Here is a 14,631-nt window from a genome sequence, read left to right on the forward strand (position 1 = left end):
AGGCTGGCCAGCTGGGGAGGGACCATGTGAGGACTCCAGGGTATGTCTGGCCCATCTCGCTCAGTCCCGATAGGCCGAACCCCAGTAGCAAGCTAACCTACTGATCAGAGCATCTGCCCCCTGGTGGTCAGTGCATGTCATAGCGAGCACTGAACAACCTTAGCATATCATTAGCATATTATGCTTTGATTGGTTGAATGGCCAACCGGACACTTAGCATATTAGGTTTTTATTACATAGGATCACTGAAGAGTACAAATATGCATGAAATCTGGCTCTTAAGCTCAGAGAAGGTCTTTAGGGAAAAATAGGATAAAAAGGTCAAAAGACATATCTCTTAAATCCATTTAGCTCTATAAATTACTCTGTTTTCCCATTTGTCTTTCTTTTAAAATATGACATTTCATTCTAGCCAGGTAGTTCAGTTGGTTAGAGCATTGTCCCCACATATCAATGTTGCGAGTTCGATTTCCAGCCAGGGCACATACAAGAATCAAACAATGAATGCATAAATGAGTGGAACTGCAAATCAATGTCTGTCTATCTCTCTGTCTGTTTACCTCTCCTCTCTCTCAAATCAATAAATAAAAAAAATATGACATTTCAATTATTAGCCTTTCAAAGCTAGAGATAAAAAGATTACCATGAACTCTGACTTTATTTGGGTTGTCTAAGGTGATTAAGGTTGTGAGAATATCCATACTTAGTGTAACTGTGACATAAATAATATTGAAAATAAGAAAAGCACCCATTTATTCTGTATTTAGTATGTGCTAAATATTCTGCCAAGTTCTGAACTTGCTCCTGTGAGATTCCATCTCATTAGGAGCAAATCCTTGGTATTCTGTGAAGGAATTATGGTTACTAAATCCTCATCACAGTATGGTATTCCCATACTATTGTGATGATGGACCCAGGTTATCCTCATTCAGAACAATTCTCCAGTAAAACCATCTGGGCCTGGATATTTTTTTAAAGGTGGTATTTCAGGCTATAAAACTATATAGATTGTCTATATCTTTTTGGTTATTTTTTGTAATTTGTGAGGTTTTAGGAATCGTTCAATTTTTTCTAAGTAATTTAAGTTATGGATATAAAGTTTTTCATAGTATTCTCTAATTATCCTTTTAATGGTTGGAAAATCTATAGTAATATTGTTTGTTCAATCCTGATATTGATGATTGTGTCTTTTTTTCTTTAAATTTGTTAGTCTAGTAAGATGTTTATCAATGTTATTGAGTTTTTAAAAGAACCAGCTTTTTATTTCATGGATTTTCCCCTTCTGTGTTCCTATTTTTAATTTCATTTATTCCAATTTTTAAGTATTTTCTGTCTTCTGGTTTTGACTATATCTGGCTCCTCTTCTTTAACTTCTTGAAGAAGAAACATGGGTTATTGACCTGAGAATTTTCCTTTTCTCTAAAAATTGATATTTTCATGTTATATCTTTTTCTATCCTTTTACTTTCAACCTACCTGTGTCATTGTTTTGAGTTATTTTTTTAAATATATATTTTATTGATTTTTTTATTTTTTATTTATTTATTTATTTTTTTTACAGAGAGGAAGGGAGAGGGATAGAGAGTTAGAAACATCAATGAGAGAGAAACATCGATCAGTGCCTCCTGCACACCCGCTACTGGGGATGTGCCCGCAACCAAGGTACATGCCCTTGACCAGAATCAAACCTGGGACCCTTCAGTCTATAGGCCAACACTCTATCCACTGAGCCAAACCGGTTAGGGCTGTGTCATTGTTTTTGAAATCATTTTTTGAGAATAGCATATGTTGGATCATTTCTAAAAATCCATTATGTCAATTTGTCTTTTAATTGTATATTTAGATTATTTATATTTAAGGCAATTACTGATATGGTAGGACTTAAATCTGTTTATGTCTTCTGTTTCTCATTCCTGTTTCTTCATACCTTATTGTGAACTACTTGAAAATTTTTTCAGTATTTCATCTTAATTTATAATATTTTTGTGTATATTGTTTTGTATACTTCTTTTAGTGGTTGCTCTGAGTATTACAATATATAGATGAAATTTATCACAGTCTACTGATATTGACATTTTATCATTTCAAGTGAAATACAGAAACTTTGCTTTCATTTAGGCACCTTTACCCTCCCATATTTTAAATATGACTTTATTATTTACTCCATATAGTATATAATATACCACATTATATGGTATTATTATTTTTGTTTCAACCTTCAAATGTGACTTAAGAAAATCATTTTTAAAAGATAGTCTACTATATTTACCTATTCTGTTCTTCTTTCTTTTCTCAAGTTATTTCCTTCCTCTAGAAAATTCATTTAGTCATTCTTTCAGGGTAGGTTTTCTAGTGACAAATTCTTTCAGTTTTCTTTGGTCTGAGTATGTCCTTATTTCCCATTCATTCCTAAAGTATAATTTCACTAGACATACACTTTTTGGTAACAGTTCTTTTTTTAGCACTTGAAAAGTGTTGTGCCACTTCCTTCTGGTGCCACCACCCTCCCTAACCCTTGCCACTCAAGTATTGTGCCAGCAAAAAACAAACAAACAGATAAATAGATCAAGGAAAAAAAAATTCAGAAAAAAAGAGGCTTATGTATGTGCATGTGAGTGTCTTGGCATATGAAACGTTAGTATATGATAAATGAGACAATTCAAACTGGAGGGGAGAGGGATAGGTTTTCCCATAAATTGGGCTGTAACTGTAAGTCATCCCATATATAAATAAATAAAAATTTATACCAATATAAATTTCAGATAGATTAAAGAGTTAATATTTAAATATCTCTCTTTAAAATAAATATACCCAAGTTGGTAGTATAAATTAGCATAACTACCTTAGAAAACAGTGATTTCATTCAGAAAAGTTGAAAATACACATTACTTAAAAAACCAGAAATTCCTTTCTTTAGTATATACCTTAGAGAAACTCTTACACAAGATGCTATATAAGAATTTTATAACATATTTTTTCATAATAACTCCAAATGGAAATAAGCTGAATGTCCATCAGTGGTAGTTCTCAATAATTTGTGATACAATGAGGTATTTTATGGCCAAAATAAAAGAAGAAGAAAGAAACTTAGCTATTGACAATGACATAGATGAATCTCAGTGTTGAGCAAAAGAAGAAAGCACAAAAGATTACATACAATGTGATTCACTTTATATAAAATGCAAGCAGAAACACAAAGAAATTATAATATTTAAAAATATGTGTGCATGAGTGGTAAATCTAAATAAAAGCAAAGATATTTAGGTGGAAGAGATTATTGTGATTGGGCCAGGAAGATAGGCACTCTTTATCCTTTAAGCCTTTGGCCTAGCATCCATTCACTATGAGATGATTTTTTGTAATAAATAAATGTATGCTTAAGTCAAACTATGTATGAACTAAATGATTTCTGGTACTAGAAACATTGTGAAAGATTATTATATCTGACAAAAATTGAATTATGTTTCATCAATCATACCTTTTTAATAGTAAAACTATACATACATATATCTTTATATATGGTATATTACAGACAGTATAGTTCAAATATAAATTCAATTGCACATTTAAATAATTTAAAATTACTCAGATATTATCCAACTAAAATGAACATTACAAACATATGTCTCCCATTTCCTCCAATCAAAGCAAAAAGATTTTACTATCTGAATTCAGCTGAAAATGCAAATGGTGCCAACATATGTTGGTAGAATCTACACTAATAAAAGAAAAACATGGTAATTAGCGTACGACCGCTACCCTTTTCATTGGCTAATCAGTGAGTATATGCAAATTAAATGTCAGCCAAGATGGCGGCCGGCAGCCAGGCAGCTGAAAGTGAACATGAGGCTTGCTTGCTTCAGTGAAGAAGGACTCCAATGTTCCCCGCCTGCCTTGCCGGCCTCTGAGCTGGCAGTTTGAAACTTTGTAACAAATATAGAAGCTAAACAAAACCCCAGAAACCAGCTTTCAGCAGCCGGGATCTCAGAGCTGGAGTTATACATTGTTTCAATTATAGAACGCAAACAAATCAGATACCTGCTTTCAGCAGCCGAGGCCTCAGAGCTAGAGCCAGAGCTAAAGCTGGCCCAGAATATAAAGAAAAAAAAAAGAAAAAAAGGAGCAGTTGGGAGCTTCAGTCAATCGCCAGCCTGAAGGCAGCCCTCAGCCCCTCACCCAGACTGGCCAGGCACCCCAGTGGGGACCCCCACCCTGAAGGGGGTGTGACCAGCTGCAAACAGCCACCATCCCCTCATCCAGGCTGGCCAGGCACCCCAGTGGGGACCCTCACCCTAACAAGGACACCCTTCAGGGCAAACCAGCCTGCCCTCAGGCCTCTGTCCTATATAGTAAAAGGGCAATATGCCTCCCAGCACTGGGATCAGCGGAGCCGCGAGGCCTCCTGGCACCGGATCAGCGTGACAGGGGGCAGCGCCCAAACCCCGATTGCCCTGCGACTCTGTGTGTGACAGGGTGCGGCATCCCAACCCCCTGATCGGCCCTGCTCTGTGTGTGACAGGGTGCGGCGCCCCAACCCCCCGCCCCCCCAGGCCCTGCTCTGAGTGTGACAGGGTAGAGCCATAACCTCCCCATCGGCCCTGCCCTGAGTGTGACAGTGGTGGTGCCCCAACCCCCTGATCGGCCCTGCTCTGTGGGTGATAGAGGGCGGCGCCCCAACCCCCTGATCCGCCCTGCTGTGTGTGTGACAGGGGGCGGTGCCCTAACTCCCCTATCGGCCCTACTCTGTGAGTTACAGGGAGGAGCTCCCCAACCCCCTGATGGGCCTTGCTCTGTGCATGACAGGGGGCAGCGCCCAACCCCCTGATTGGCTCTGCTCTGTGCGTGACAGGGTACGGAGCCCCAACCCCCCTGATGGGCCCTGCTCTGTGAGTGACAGGGGACAGCGCCCCAACCCCCTGATTGGCCCTGCTCTGTGCGTGACAGGGGTGGCGCCGCAACCTCCCCATCGACACTGCCTTGAGTGTGACAGGGGGCAGTGCCCCAACCCCCCAATCGGCCCTACCCTGAGCATGACTGAGGGCGGTATTGCAACCTCCCAATCCGCCCTGCTCTGTGCATGACAGGGGGCAGCGCCCCAACTCCCCAATCGGCCCTGCTCTGAGCCCGACCAGGGGCTGCACCTAGGGATTGGGCCTGCCCTCTGCCACCCAGGAGCAGGCCTAAGCCAACAGGTCGTTATCTCCTGAGGGGTCCCAGACTGCTAGAGGGCACAGGCCGGGCTGAGGGACCCCCCTTCCCCCCCGCGTGCACAAATTTTTGTGCACCGGGCCTCTAGTAATTTATAATAGTTTTTCTTCTAACACTTTTGAACAAAAGAATCAATTTTATATTTTTTATGCCTCAGGCCTCAAACTCTCTGAAGCTATCTGAGATGTAAAACTAGTAACTGATGGGAAAAATCACATATCACATGTCATCCATTAATCATGCTTAAAAAAAAAAAAATCTCTTGAGACATAACTCTATAATTCTAGAATTTCAAAAAATACAGTGAAAGGCCCTGACCGGTTTGGCTCAGTGGATAGAGCGTCAACCTATGGACTGAAGGGCCCTGGGTTCGATTCCAGTCAAGGGCATGTACCTTGGTTGCAGGCACATCCCCAGTAGGGGGTGTGCAGGAGGCAGCTGATCGATGTTTCTCTCTCATCGATATTTCTAACTCTCTATCCCTCTCCCTTCCTCTCCGTAAAAAATCAATAAAATGTACTTTAAAAAATACAATGAAAGAACTCCTCCTTTAGAGAAAGTCACTATAAAAATTAGGCAAAATTCTTGCACTTAATTAAACTTAAAAAAATAATATATTAATCCTCTGTTTCTAGGATGGGCGTTCCCCAGGGCAACAGTTTCAGTCCACTATTAATACCTCACTAGAGGTAGGTGCACAAATTCGTGCACAGGTGGGGTCCGGCTGGCCCATCCTGATCTGGGCCAATTGAGCTGGGCCAGTCAGGGTGAGGGGACATGGGAGGTTGGCTGGCAGGCCCCACCCCCAATCAAGGTTGGGGGGGGCAATCGTGGGAGGGCCAGCTGCAGGGAGCATGGAACAGACTGTGAAATCTCAGAGAGACTACAAGGGTGGGTGGGTGGGAAGAGATCAACCAAAGAACTTGTATGCATGTATATGTATAACCCATGGACACAGACAATAGGGTGGTGAAGACCTGGGGCAGGAGGTGAGGGATGGGCTAGAAAGCGTCAATGGGGGGGGGAGGGGGGCGGTAAGGAAGCATATGTAATACTTTCAACAATAAAGATTGTTTTAAAATCATTTTTTAGGTAATTGCATGTATTGGCATGGCCTTAATTACCTCACATAATGACAAACCCCAATATCAATCAAAAGATACAATTATCTTTTTCTGAGTTCCAGGCTGACTTATCCAATCACTTACTGGATATTTGGTTATCTGAGACAGATATATAATGACGAACTAAATAAGTCAAAACATATCCTCTTTCCTCTCAAACTTAGTTCTTTTCTTGGATATCCTAAGATTTCCTAAGCCAGAAACCTGACTCAATCTTTCCATCTTCCCCTAAAGTATTAGAGCCAATTAATAAAGTATTTTTTGATTCTACTTATATAATATTTCTGGAATCTAAGTTTTTTCTTCAGCCTTACTGCTATCTCTTTAGCTCAGATTTTAATCATTTAGTGCTTATATCTTGCAACCTGGTCTACTTCATTATAGATGGAACCTCCTTTTCATTGAAATTATTTTTCTCACTCATCACAGAAAAATCTAAAAAACTTACCAATCAGGTTACGTTTCTTTCTTTCTTTCTTAAAATCACATAATGGCAACCCATAGTTTTCAGTATAAAATCTAAATTTCTTAAAATAGCATAAAGGTCCACTGCCAGTTCTATATCTCCACAGTTTTTATTTTAACCCTGTGATCTGTTGCCATATTATCTCATATTTATTCTTTCACAGAATACAGAACTGTATAAAACTCCAATTTGCTGAGTTCTTGGGAAAGATTGCTGATTATCTTTTACAAATGGCCAAGTGCACCTCTTAGGTCTTTCATAGGACACTTTGTTTATCTTAATCACTTAACATATTATAATTGTAAAAAAGACAGAGCACCTTTTAGAGAGATGGATTTCAACTCTGTATCCTTTATATAAATGCTGCTTTATTATTTATATATACATTTATTGATTACTTAAAGTTTGTAATATATATCTCAAGAAGTAATATGTTCACGTTATTCTGACCCTTTAAACCCCTGATTATATTTTTGGAAGTATTTACTGGACCTCAAACAATTAATTTTAGCAAGTTCACCTTTATTCCTGTTTTCTCTTTTTAAAAAAATGAGAGATCTGGATTAGACCAAAGGTTCCTCCCAGCCACCTATTTTGAGAATTTATATCAAGTTTGAGTAAGTCTGCTGACAGCTTATTTCTTAAATGATAGAATGTAATCATGGCATTAATTCCTGATGTTGACTACACATAACACCTGACATATTAAAATTAATAGTATATGTATGTGTGTGTGTGTGTGTGTGTGTGTGTGTGTGTGTGTGTATATATATATATATATATATATATATATATATATATATATATATATATAAATAGCCAGGGGCCATCACATCCGAAACAACCAAACAGACGACCCAACAGGTTGAGTGGGGCGACCAGGCCAGCAGGGGGGTTAGTGAGGGACGACCAAATGACTGAACATCAGGCTGTGTGGGGAGACCAGGCTGGCAGGGGGGGGCAGTGAGGGGCAAACAAACAACCGAACAGCAGGCTGTGTGGGGCGACCAAGCGGAAGGGGGGGGCAGTGAGGGGCAACCAGGCTGGCAGAGGGGGAAAGTGAGAGGCGACCAGGCCAGCAGGGGTGGCAGTTGGGGGCGACCAGGCTGGCAGGGGGGCCATGAGGGGCAACCAAGCTGGAAGGGGGGCAATTGGGGGCAACCAAGCCAGCGGGCGGGGGGGGGGCAGTGAGGGGCAACCAGGCTGGCGGGGGGGGGGGGGGCAGTTGGGGATGACCAGGCCAGCGGGGGGGACAGTTAGAGGCGACCAGGCCGGCAGCGGGGGCAGTAAGGGGTGACCAGACTGGTGGGGGGGGGCAGTTAGCGGCAACAAGACCAGCAGAGGGGGGCTGTTGGGGGTGACCAGGCTGACAGGGTGGGCAGTAAGGGACGACCATGCTGGCGGGGGGGGGGCAGTTAGGGGCGACCAAACCAGCATTGTGGGGCAGTTGGGGGCGACTAGGTTGGTGGCGGGGGGGCAGTTGGGGGCGACCAGGCTAGCAGGGGAGCAGTTAGGAGTGATCAGGTCGGCAGGCAGAGGTGGTTAGGGGTGATCAGGCTGGCAGGGGGGCCAGTTAGGGGCAATCAGGCAGGCAGGCAGGTGAGCAGTTAGGAGCCAGTGGTCCTGGGGATCGGGCCTAAACCAGCAGTCAGACATCTCCCAAGGGGTCCCAGATTGGAGAGGGTGCAGGCTGGGCTGAGGGGACACACCCTCCTGTGCATGAATCTTGTGCACCGGACCTCTAGTATTACATAATAAAGATTAATGAGTTCAACTAATTCAAGAATAATGTAAAAAAATTAAAGATTTATTTAAGATTTGAATATATTTAACTTGATTTTGAAAAGTTGATCAAATCAAAGTTAATAATTTGTTGAGTACTTTACATGTCATTTTAACAACTTAACTCAGTATTGTTTATCCTTCACTACTTCTATCCAATTGTTAACTTACTTATGGAACAGGTAGTAAGTTCAGTTCTTGTTACATTGTAAACTGCTTTTAAACAAGAGCCACATGTTATGTTAGATAATTAATAGTCCATAAAGTTTAGTAAAATATTAGGTATAGAAGATTATAGTAATGCTGTAATTTTCAAAAATGTTAATTTTTCATTTATTGTACTGCAATTTTTAATGGATATGAGAAAGAAAAATACATCAATTAAATTTTTTTTCAACCCTCACCCAAGAATATGCTTTCATTGATTTGAGAGAGAGAGAGAGAGAGAGAGAGAGAGAGAGAGAGAGAGAGAGAACGAACACTGATGTGAGAGAGAAACATCAATTGGCTGCCTCCTGGGGATCAAACCTGCAAACTAGGTATGGGCCCTGACTGGAAATTGAACCCACAACCTTTTGCTGTATGGATGAGGCTCCAATCAAAAAAACCACCCAGCCAAGGCAAGAAACATCGATTTTGTTGTTCCACTTATTTATGCATTCATTGGTTGATTCCTGTATGTGCTCTGAGCAGGGATCGAACCTGAAACCTTGGCATATCCGGACAATTCTCTAACCATCTGATCTACCTGGCCATGGCCAGTACTGTAAATTTTAATTGAAATTGGCATATTTTTTCAAAGGAACCAGGAAATATTTACTATGCGACTGACATTTATAATCGGTGAAAATCTATACAGAAAAGAAATTAAAACAAGATAAAGATAATTCATTATACACACTTATGGATAAATACAATGCTTTCTTTAATAGATTTTTCAATGCAATTCACAGGAAAGGGTTCCTTTTCGATTCTTCTAATATTTTTTTAGAAATACAATGGTAATGATAGATGAGATCTGATCTCTATCAGATGACCACTATCAGATATATATTATTATATATTATTTCAAATAGGATAACTTGGAATAAAATGCTGTCCTAATACATTTAAAGATTTAATAGCATAAAGAATAAGCAATTCTTCCCCCACTTGCCACCAAGATACTAAGTCTTTGTTTGTAGAGATGAAAAACGCCATACGGTACCTTGATTTCTTCTATTTCGTCTGGTACTATCTTGTATGCTGATATAGTCCCACCCAACCTGAAATCAGGAGAAGAAAATAGTCTCAAAACCGGCAATAGTGTATAAAAAAATACGACTATTAACATCAGAGTGACACCAATAATGCCCATTGCCCACCCCAATAACCATGAAGGCAAAACAACCATTTTATGATGAAATTTTCCATATATTAGTTAAAAAGAGGTAGATAATGAATGACTACCGGAAGAGGAAACATTAAGTCAGACTTTTCACCATAACTAAACTTCTCTGATTGATGGTTTTAATGATACTAAAACTGCCACTTTTACTGATGGATTCTGTCACAACTGAGATATATCAAGAATCAGTAGCAGACATGGTGTTTGTTTGGGTTTTTTTGTTTGTTTGTTTTTATAACAGACTTAATTTTTACAGTAGTTTTAGGTTTACAGAGAAAATAATCAGAAAAGTAAAGAAATTTATTTCACAGATTCTCACACCACAGTTTTCTTTTAACATCTTGCATTAGTGTGCAGTATTTGTCACAACTGATGAGCCAATATTAGTTTTGCTTCTTTTAAAAATAGTTTAAACATGGATTCAGAGAGATAAGTATACCCCGAACTGTCCAATGGAAAAAGATGAGTGTTTTAGAGTTACAAATTTAATGCTTAAGATATAATTTTTGCTTTGAGGCAGTGATGTCATTACATATCATGTTCATCTATTTGAAATATTTTTGGAAAGCAGCTAAGATTTCTGTAACACCATTTGCTAGGCATAGTATATATTATATAATTTAACCATTATAATGTTTCATTACAAAAATGGAGAAATTGAGACACAAAAATATTCAGTAATTTTCTTACGTAACTGAAGTAGCTAGTAAGTAAAGATGCTAATTGAGATGTACATTAAGTGTAAAATACACAGCAGATTTTAAATACTTAGTATAAAAAGGTTAATTTAAAAACACTGATTATGGGCTAAAATAACATTGTGGATATACTGAGTTAAATAGCTATATTATTAAAATTAACTTAATCTGTTTCTTTTCAGTTTTTACAATGTGCTACTAAAATTTTTAAATTCCATATATGGTAGTATTGTGCTACTATCATATCTCTAATAGACAGGTGCTCTAGGTTCTTAATTCCTACCACTGCTCTAATTCAGTGCTTACCTATCACTGTTCTAATTCAGTGCTTAAAAAGAAAATTTTTGATTGTTTATTTGACTTTATAAGTACTCAATATAAAAAAGGTATCATAAATAAGACATTTATGTATTTTAGACACTTGAAGATATCGCCTATCTCATATGTAAATTAATAAATGATATTCTGGTTTTCATTAAAAAGTAATTTAACCAAATTATCTTTTATTGAAAGCTCTGCATTTAAATTCTTTAATGTTAAGATTTATCCTTGTTAATGGAACTAGTGTTAGATAATTTTTTCACACACTGAAATAATGTTTTTTGGGTTTTTTAATTTATTGGGTGACACTGGTTAAACAAAATTATACATGTTTCAGGTATACAATTCTATAATACATCATCTGTACACTGTATTGTGTGTTCACCAGCCCAAGCCAAGTCTTCATCCATCACCATTTACCCCCCAGGCCCTCCTCTACCTCCCTCAACCCTCTTCCCCCTAGCAATCACCACACTCTTGTCTGTGTTTACAAGTTTTTCTCTTTTTTTTCCTTTTTACTCAATACCTCCCCTTCCCCCTAAGTTCCCTCAATGCCAACTGTCAGCCTGCTCTCTATCTATGAGTCTGTAACTATTTTGCTTGTTTGTTCATTAGATTCCACATAGGAGTGAAATCATATGGTACTTGTCTTTCTCTCACTGGCTTATTTCACTTAGAATAATGCTCTCCAGTTCATCCATGGTGTTGCAAAGGGTAAGATTTCCTTCTTTTTTTATGGCCAAGTAGTGTCTATGTATATAAAAGCCTAACAACCGTTACGATTGGAATGACTGGTCGACCAGTCGCTATGACGCACACTGACTACCAGGGGGCAGATGGTCAAAGCAGGAGCTGCCCCTTGGTGGTCAGTGTGCTCCCAAAGCCAACCTCCCATAGCCCCTCCCCCAGGCCAGTCAACCTCCCACAGTCCTTCCCCCTTACCGGCCAGCCCTCCTGAAGGCCCTGATAGGGGGCTGGCCAGCCAACCTCCCAGGGGTCCCTCCCCCCTGCAGGCCTTGATCGCCAGCCAAGCCGAGGGACCCCACCCATGCACGAATTCGTGCACCGGGCCTCTAGTTCCATTGTATAAATGTACCACTGCTTTTTTATCCACTCATCTACTGATGGACACTTGGGCTGTTTCCAAATATTGGTGATTGTAAATAATGCTGCAATGAACACAGGAGTGCATACATTTTTTTTAATGTCTTGGGTTTCTTTGAATAAATTCCCAGACATGGAATTGCTGGGTCATAAGGCAGTCCATTTTTAATTTTAAATGAACTTTTAGTTTCAGAAGCCATAGGCAGCAAAATAGCAGACATTTGCCATAGTAATGTCTTTACTGAATACAGCTCCTGGGACAATGAAAACTAAGGAGAAAATAAATAAATGGGGCTACATCAAAATAAAAAGCTTCTGCACAGCAAAAGAAACCATCAACAAAACAACAAGAAAGCCCACTACATAGGAGAACATATTTGCCAATGTTATCTTCGATAAGGGTTTAATCTCCAAAATTTATAGGGAACTCATACAACTTAACAAAAGGAAGATAAACAATCCAATAAAAAAATGGGCAAAGGAGCTAAATAGACACTTTTTGGAAGAAGACATACAGAAGGCAAAGAGACAAAGGAAAACATGCTCAAAGTCACTAATCATCCGAGAGATGCAAATCACAACAACGAGGTATCATCTCACACCTGTCAGAATGGCTATCATCAACAAATCAACAAATAACAAGTGATGGAGAAAATGTGGAGAAAAAGGAACCCTCTTGCACTGCTGGTGGGTATGCATACTGGTGCAGCCACTGTGGAAAACAATATGGCATTTCCTCAAAAAATTAAAAATTAAACTTCCATTTGATCCAGTCCTATTTCTAGGAATATATCCCAAGAAACTGAAAGGATATATGCACCCCTATGTTCATAGTAGCACAATTTACAATAGCTAAGAATTGGAAACAGCCTAAGTGCCCATCAGCAGATGAGTGGATTAGAGATCTATGGTACATCTATACAATGGAATACTACGCTGCTGTAAAAAAGGAATTCTTATCATTTGCAACAGCCTGGATGGAACTGAAGGGCATTATGCTAAGCGAAATAAGCCAGTCAGAGAAAGATAAATATTACATGATCTCACTCACTTGTGGAATATAATGAACAACATAAACTGATGAACAAAGATAGAACCAGAAACACAGAAGCATCGAACAGACTGTCTAACCTAAGAGGGAAGGCAGGGGGCAAAGGGGTAAAAGATCAACCAAAGGACTTGTATGCATGCATATGAGCATAACCAATGGGCACAGACAGGGGAGAGGGGGCTGAGTTCATGTACTGGGGGTTGGGGGTGGCTGGGGGGAAAAGGAGACTTATGTAATACTTTAAACAATAAAGAATTTAAATTTTTAAAAAAATCTGAGAATAAAAGGAATTTTCTAGCTAAATTGGGCAAACCTAAAAAAAAAGAACTTTTGGCAGTTCCGTCTTTAATTTTTTAAGGTAACTCCATACTGCCTTCCACAGTGACTGCACCATCTTGCATTCCCTCTTCTCTACATTCTAGCTAACATTTGTTTTTTGAGTTACTGATGTTAGCTATTCTGAGAGGTGTGAGATGAAATCTCATTGTGGTTTTAATTTGCATTTCTTTGATGATTAGTGACGTTGAGCATCTTTTCATATGTCTCTTGGCCATCTGTATGTCCCTTTTGGAGAAATGTCTATTCAGGTTCTTTGCCCATCTATTAATTGAATTGTTTGAATTCTGGATATTATCCACTTGTCAGATGTATCGGCAAATATGTTCCCCCATTCAGTGGATTGTATTTTCATTTTGTTGGTGATTTTCTTTGCTGGGCAAGAACTTTTTAGTCTGATGTAGTTAGTGTTTAGATCTTGATTTGAAATTTCCTAGACTTAAAGTGTCAAGATTGAATGATGAAAACAGTAATGAAATTTAACTTAATTCATAATATATAAGGTACATAAGTGACATACTAAATAAGACCATAATAAAATAACTAGAGCAGCACTATATGTTACTAAAATGAAAAATTACATAACTCTGTAGCAGGTTTAAAGTAGCCATTTAAAATATGTTTTCATTGTTAATTATTAAAGCTATTCAATTAGGAGTTGAAATTGTTAGGGTATTAGTAAGACATTAGAGCAAAAACACTACTGAAAATTCTAAGACTTCAATTTATAGCCTTGCCAAAAATGAGTTCATCATTTTATTCACTGAATTTATATTATGTAATAGATACAACCCAGAGAATAAGGATGCAAAGAAATCATAGTTTTCTAAAAAAGCAAATTGAGCACACAAATATCTGTAATATAATCCACTATAAGTTAAAATTTTTAAATTACTTCATAATTTTAAAGCACCTATCGAAAAATAGACTAGTTATAATATAAGCAGTCTAATGCCTATTTCATAAATGTCAGAGATTACAGAAATAGTTTCAATTTGTTAATACAATAATGATTTAAAGATGCCATGGTGATAACATTTTAATTGTAGAAGAAACATAAAAACAAAGTTGCTATAATAAACTTTAATTCTACTTCAACAAAGAACTTATTTTTCCTTTGATTAATGTTGACTAACACTACCTCAAATACTGCCT

General features: G+C 38.6%; 1 protein-coding gene across 15 annotated transcripts in view; it reads right to left on the reverse strand.

The window, feature by feature from the left end:
* Nucleotides 1-14,631, reverse strand: part of GPHN (gephyrin) — a 452,278-nt gene that overhangs the window by 277,763 nt on the left and 159,884 nt on the right. For all 15 annotated transcript variants that reach the window (XM_070418066.1, XM_070418183.1, XM_070418108.1 and 12 more), the window contains exon 3: nucleotides 9,787-9,844. In XM_070418066.1, coding sequence (XP_070274167.1) covers nucleotides 9,787-9,844 — 58 coding nt within the window. The remainder of the gene's footprint in view (nucleotides 1-9,786; nucleotides 9,845-14,631) is intronic.

The sequence above is a fragment of the Myotis yumanensis genome, unplaced genomic scaffold (genome assembly GCF_028538775.1).
Source record: "Myotis yumanensis isolate MYYU_CA2020_CCGP unplaced genomic scaffold, mMyoYum1.0.hap1 SCAF_1, whole genome shotgun sequence".
NCBI lineage: Eukaryota > Metazoa > Chordata > Mammalia > Chiroptera > Vespertilionidae > Myotis > Myotis yumanensis.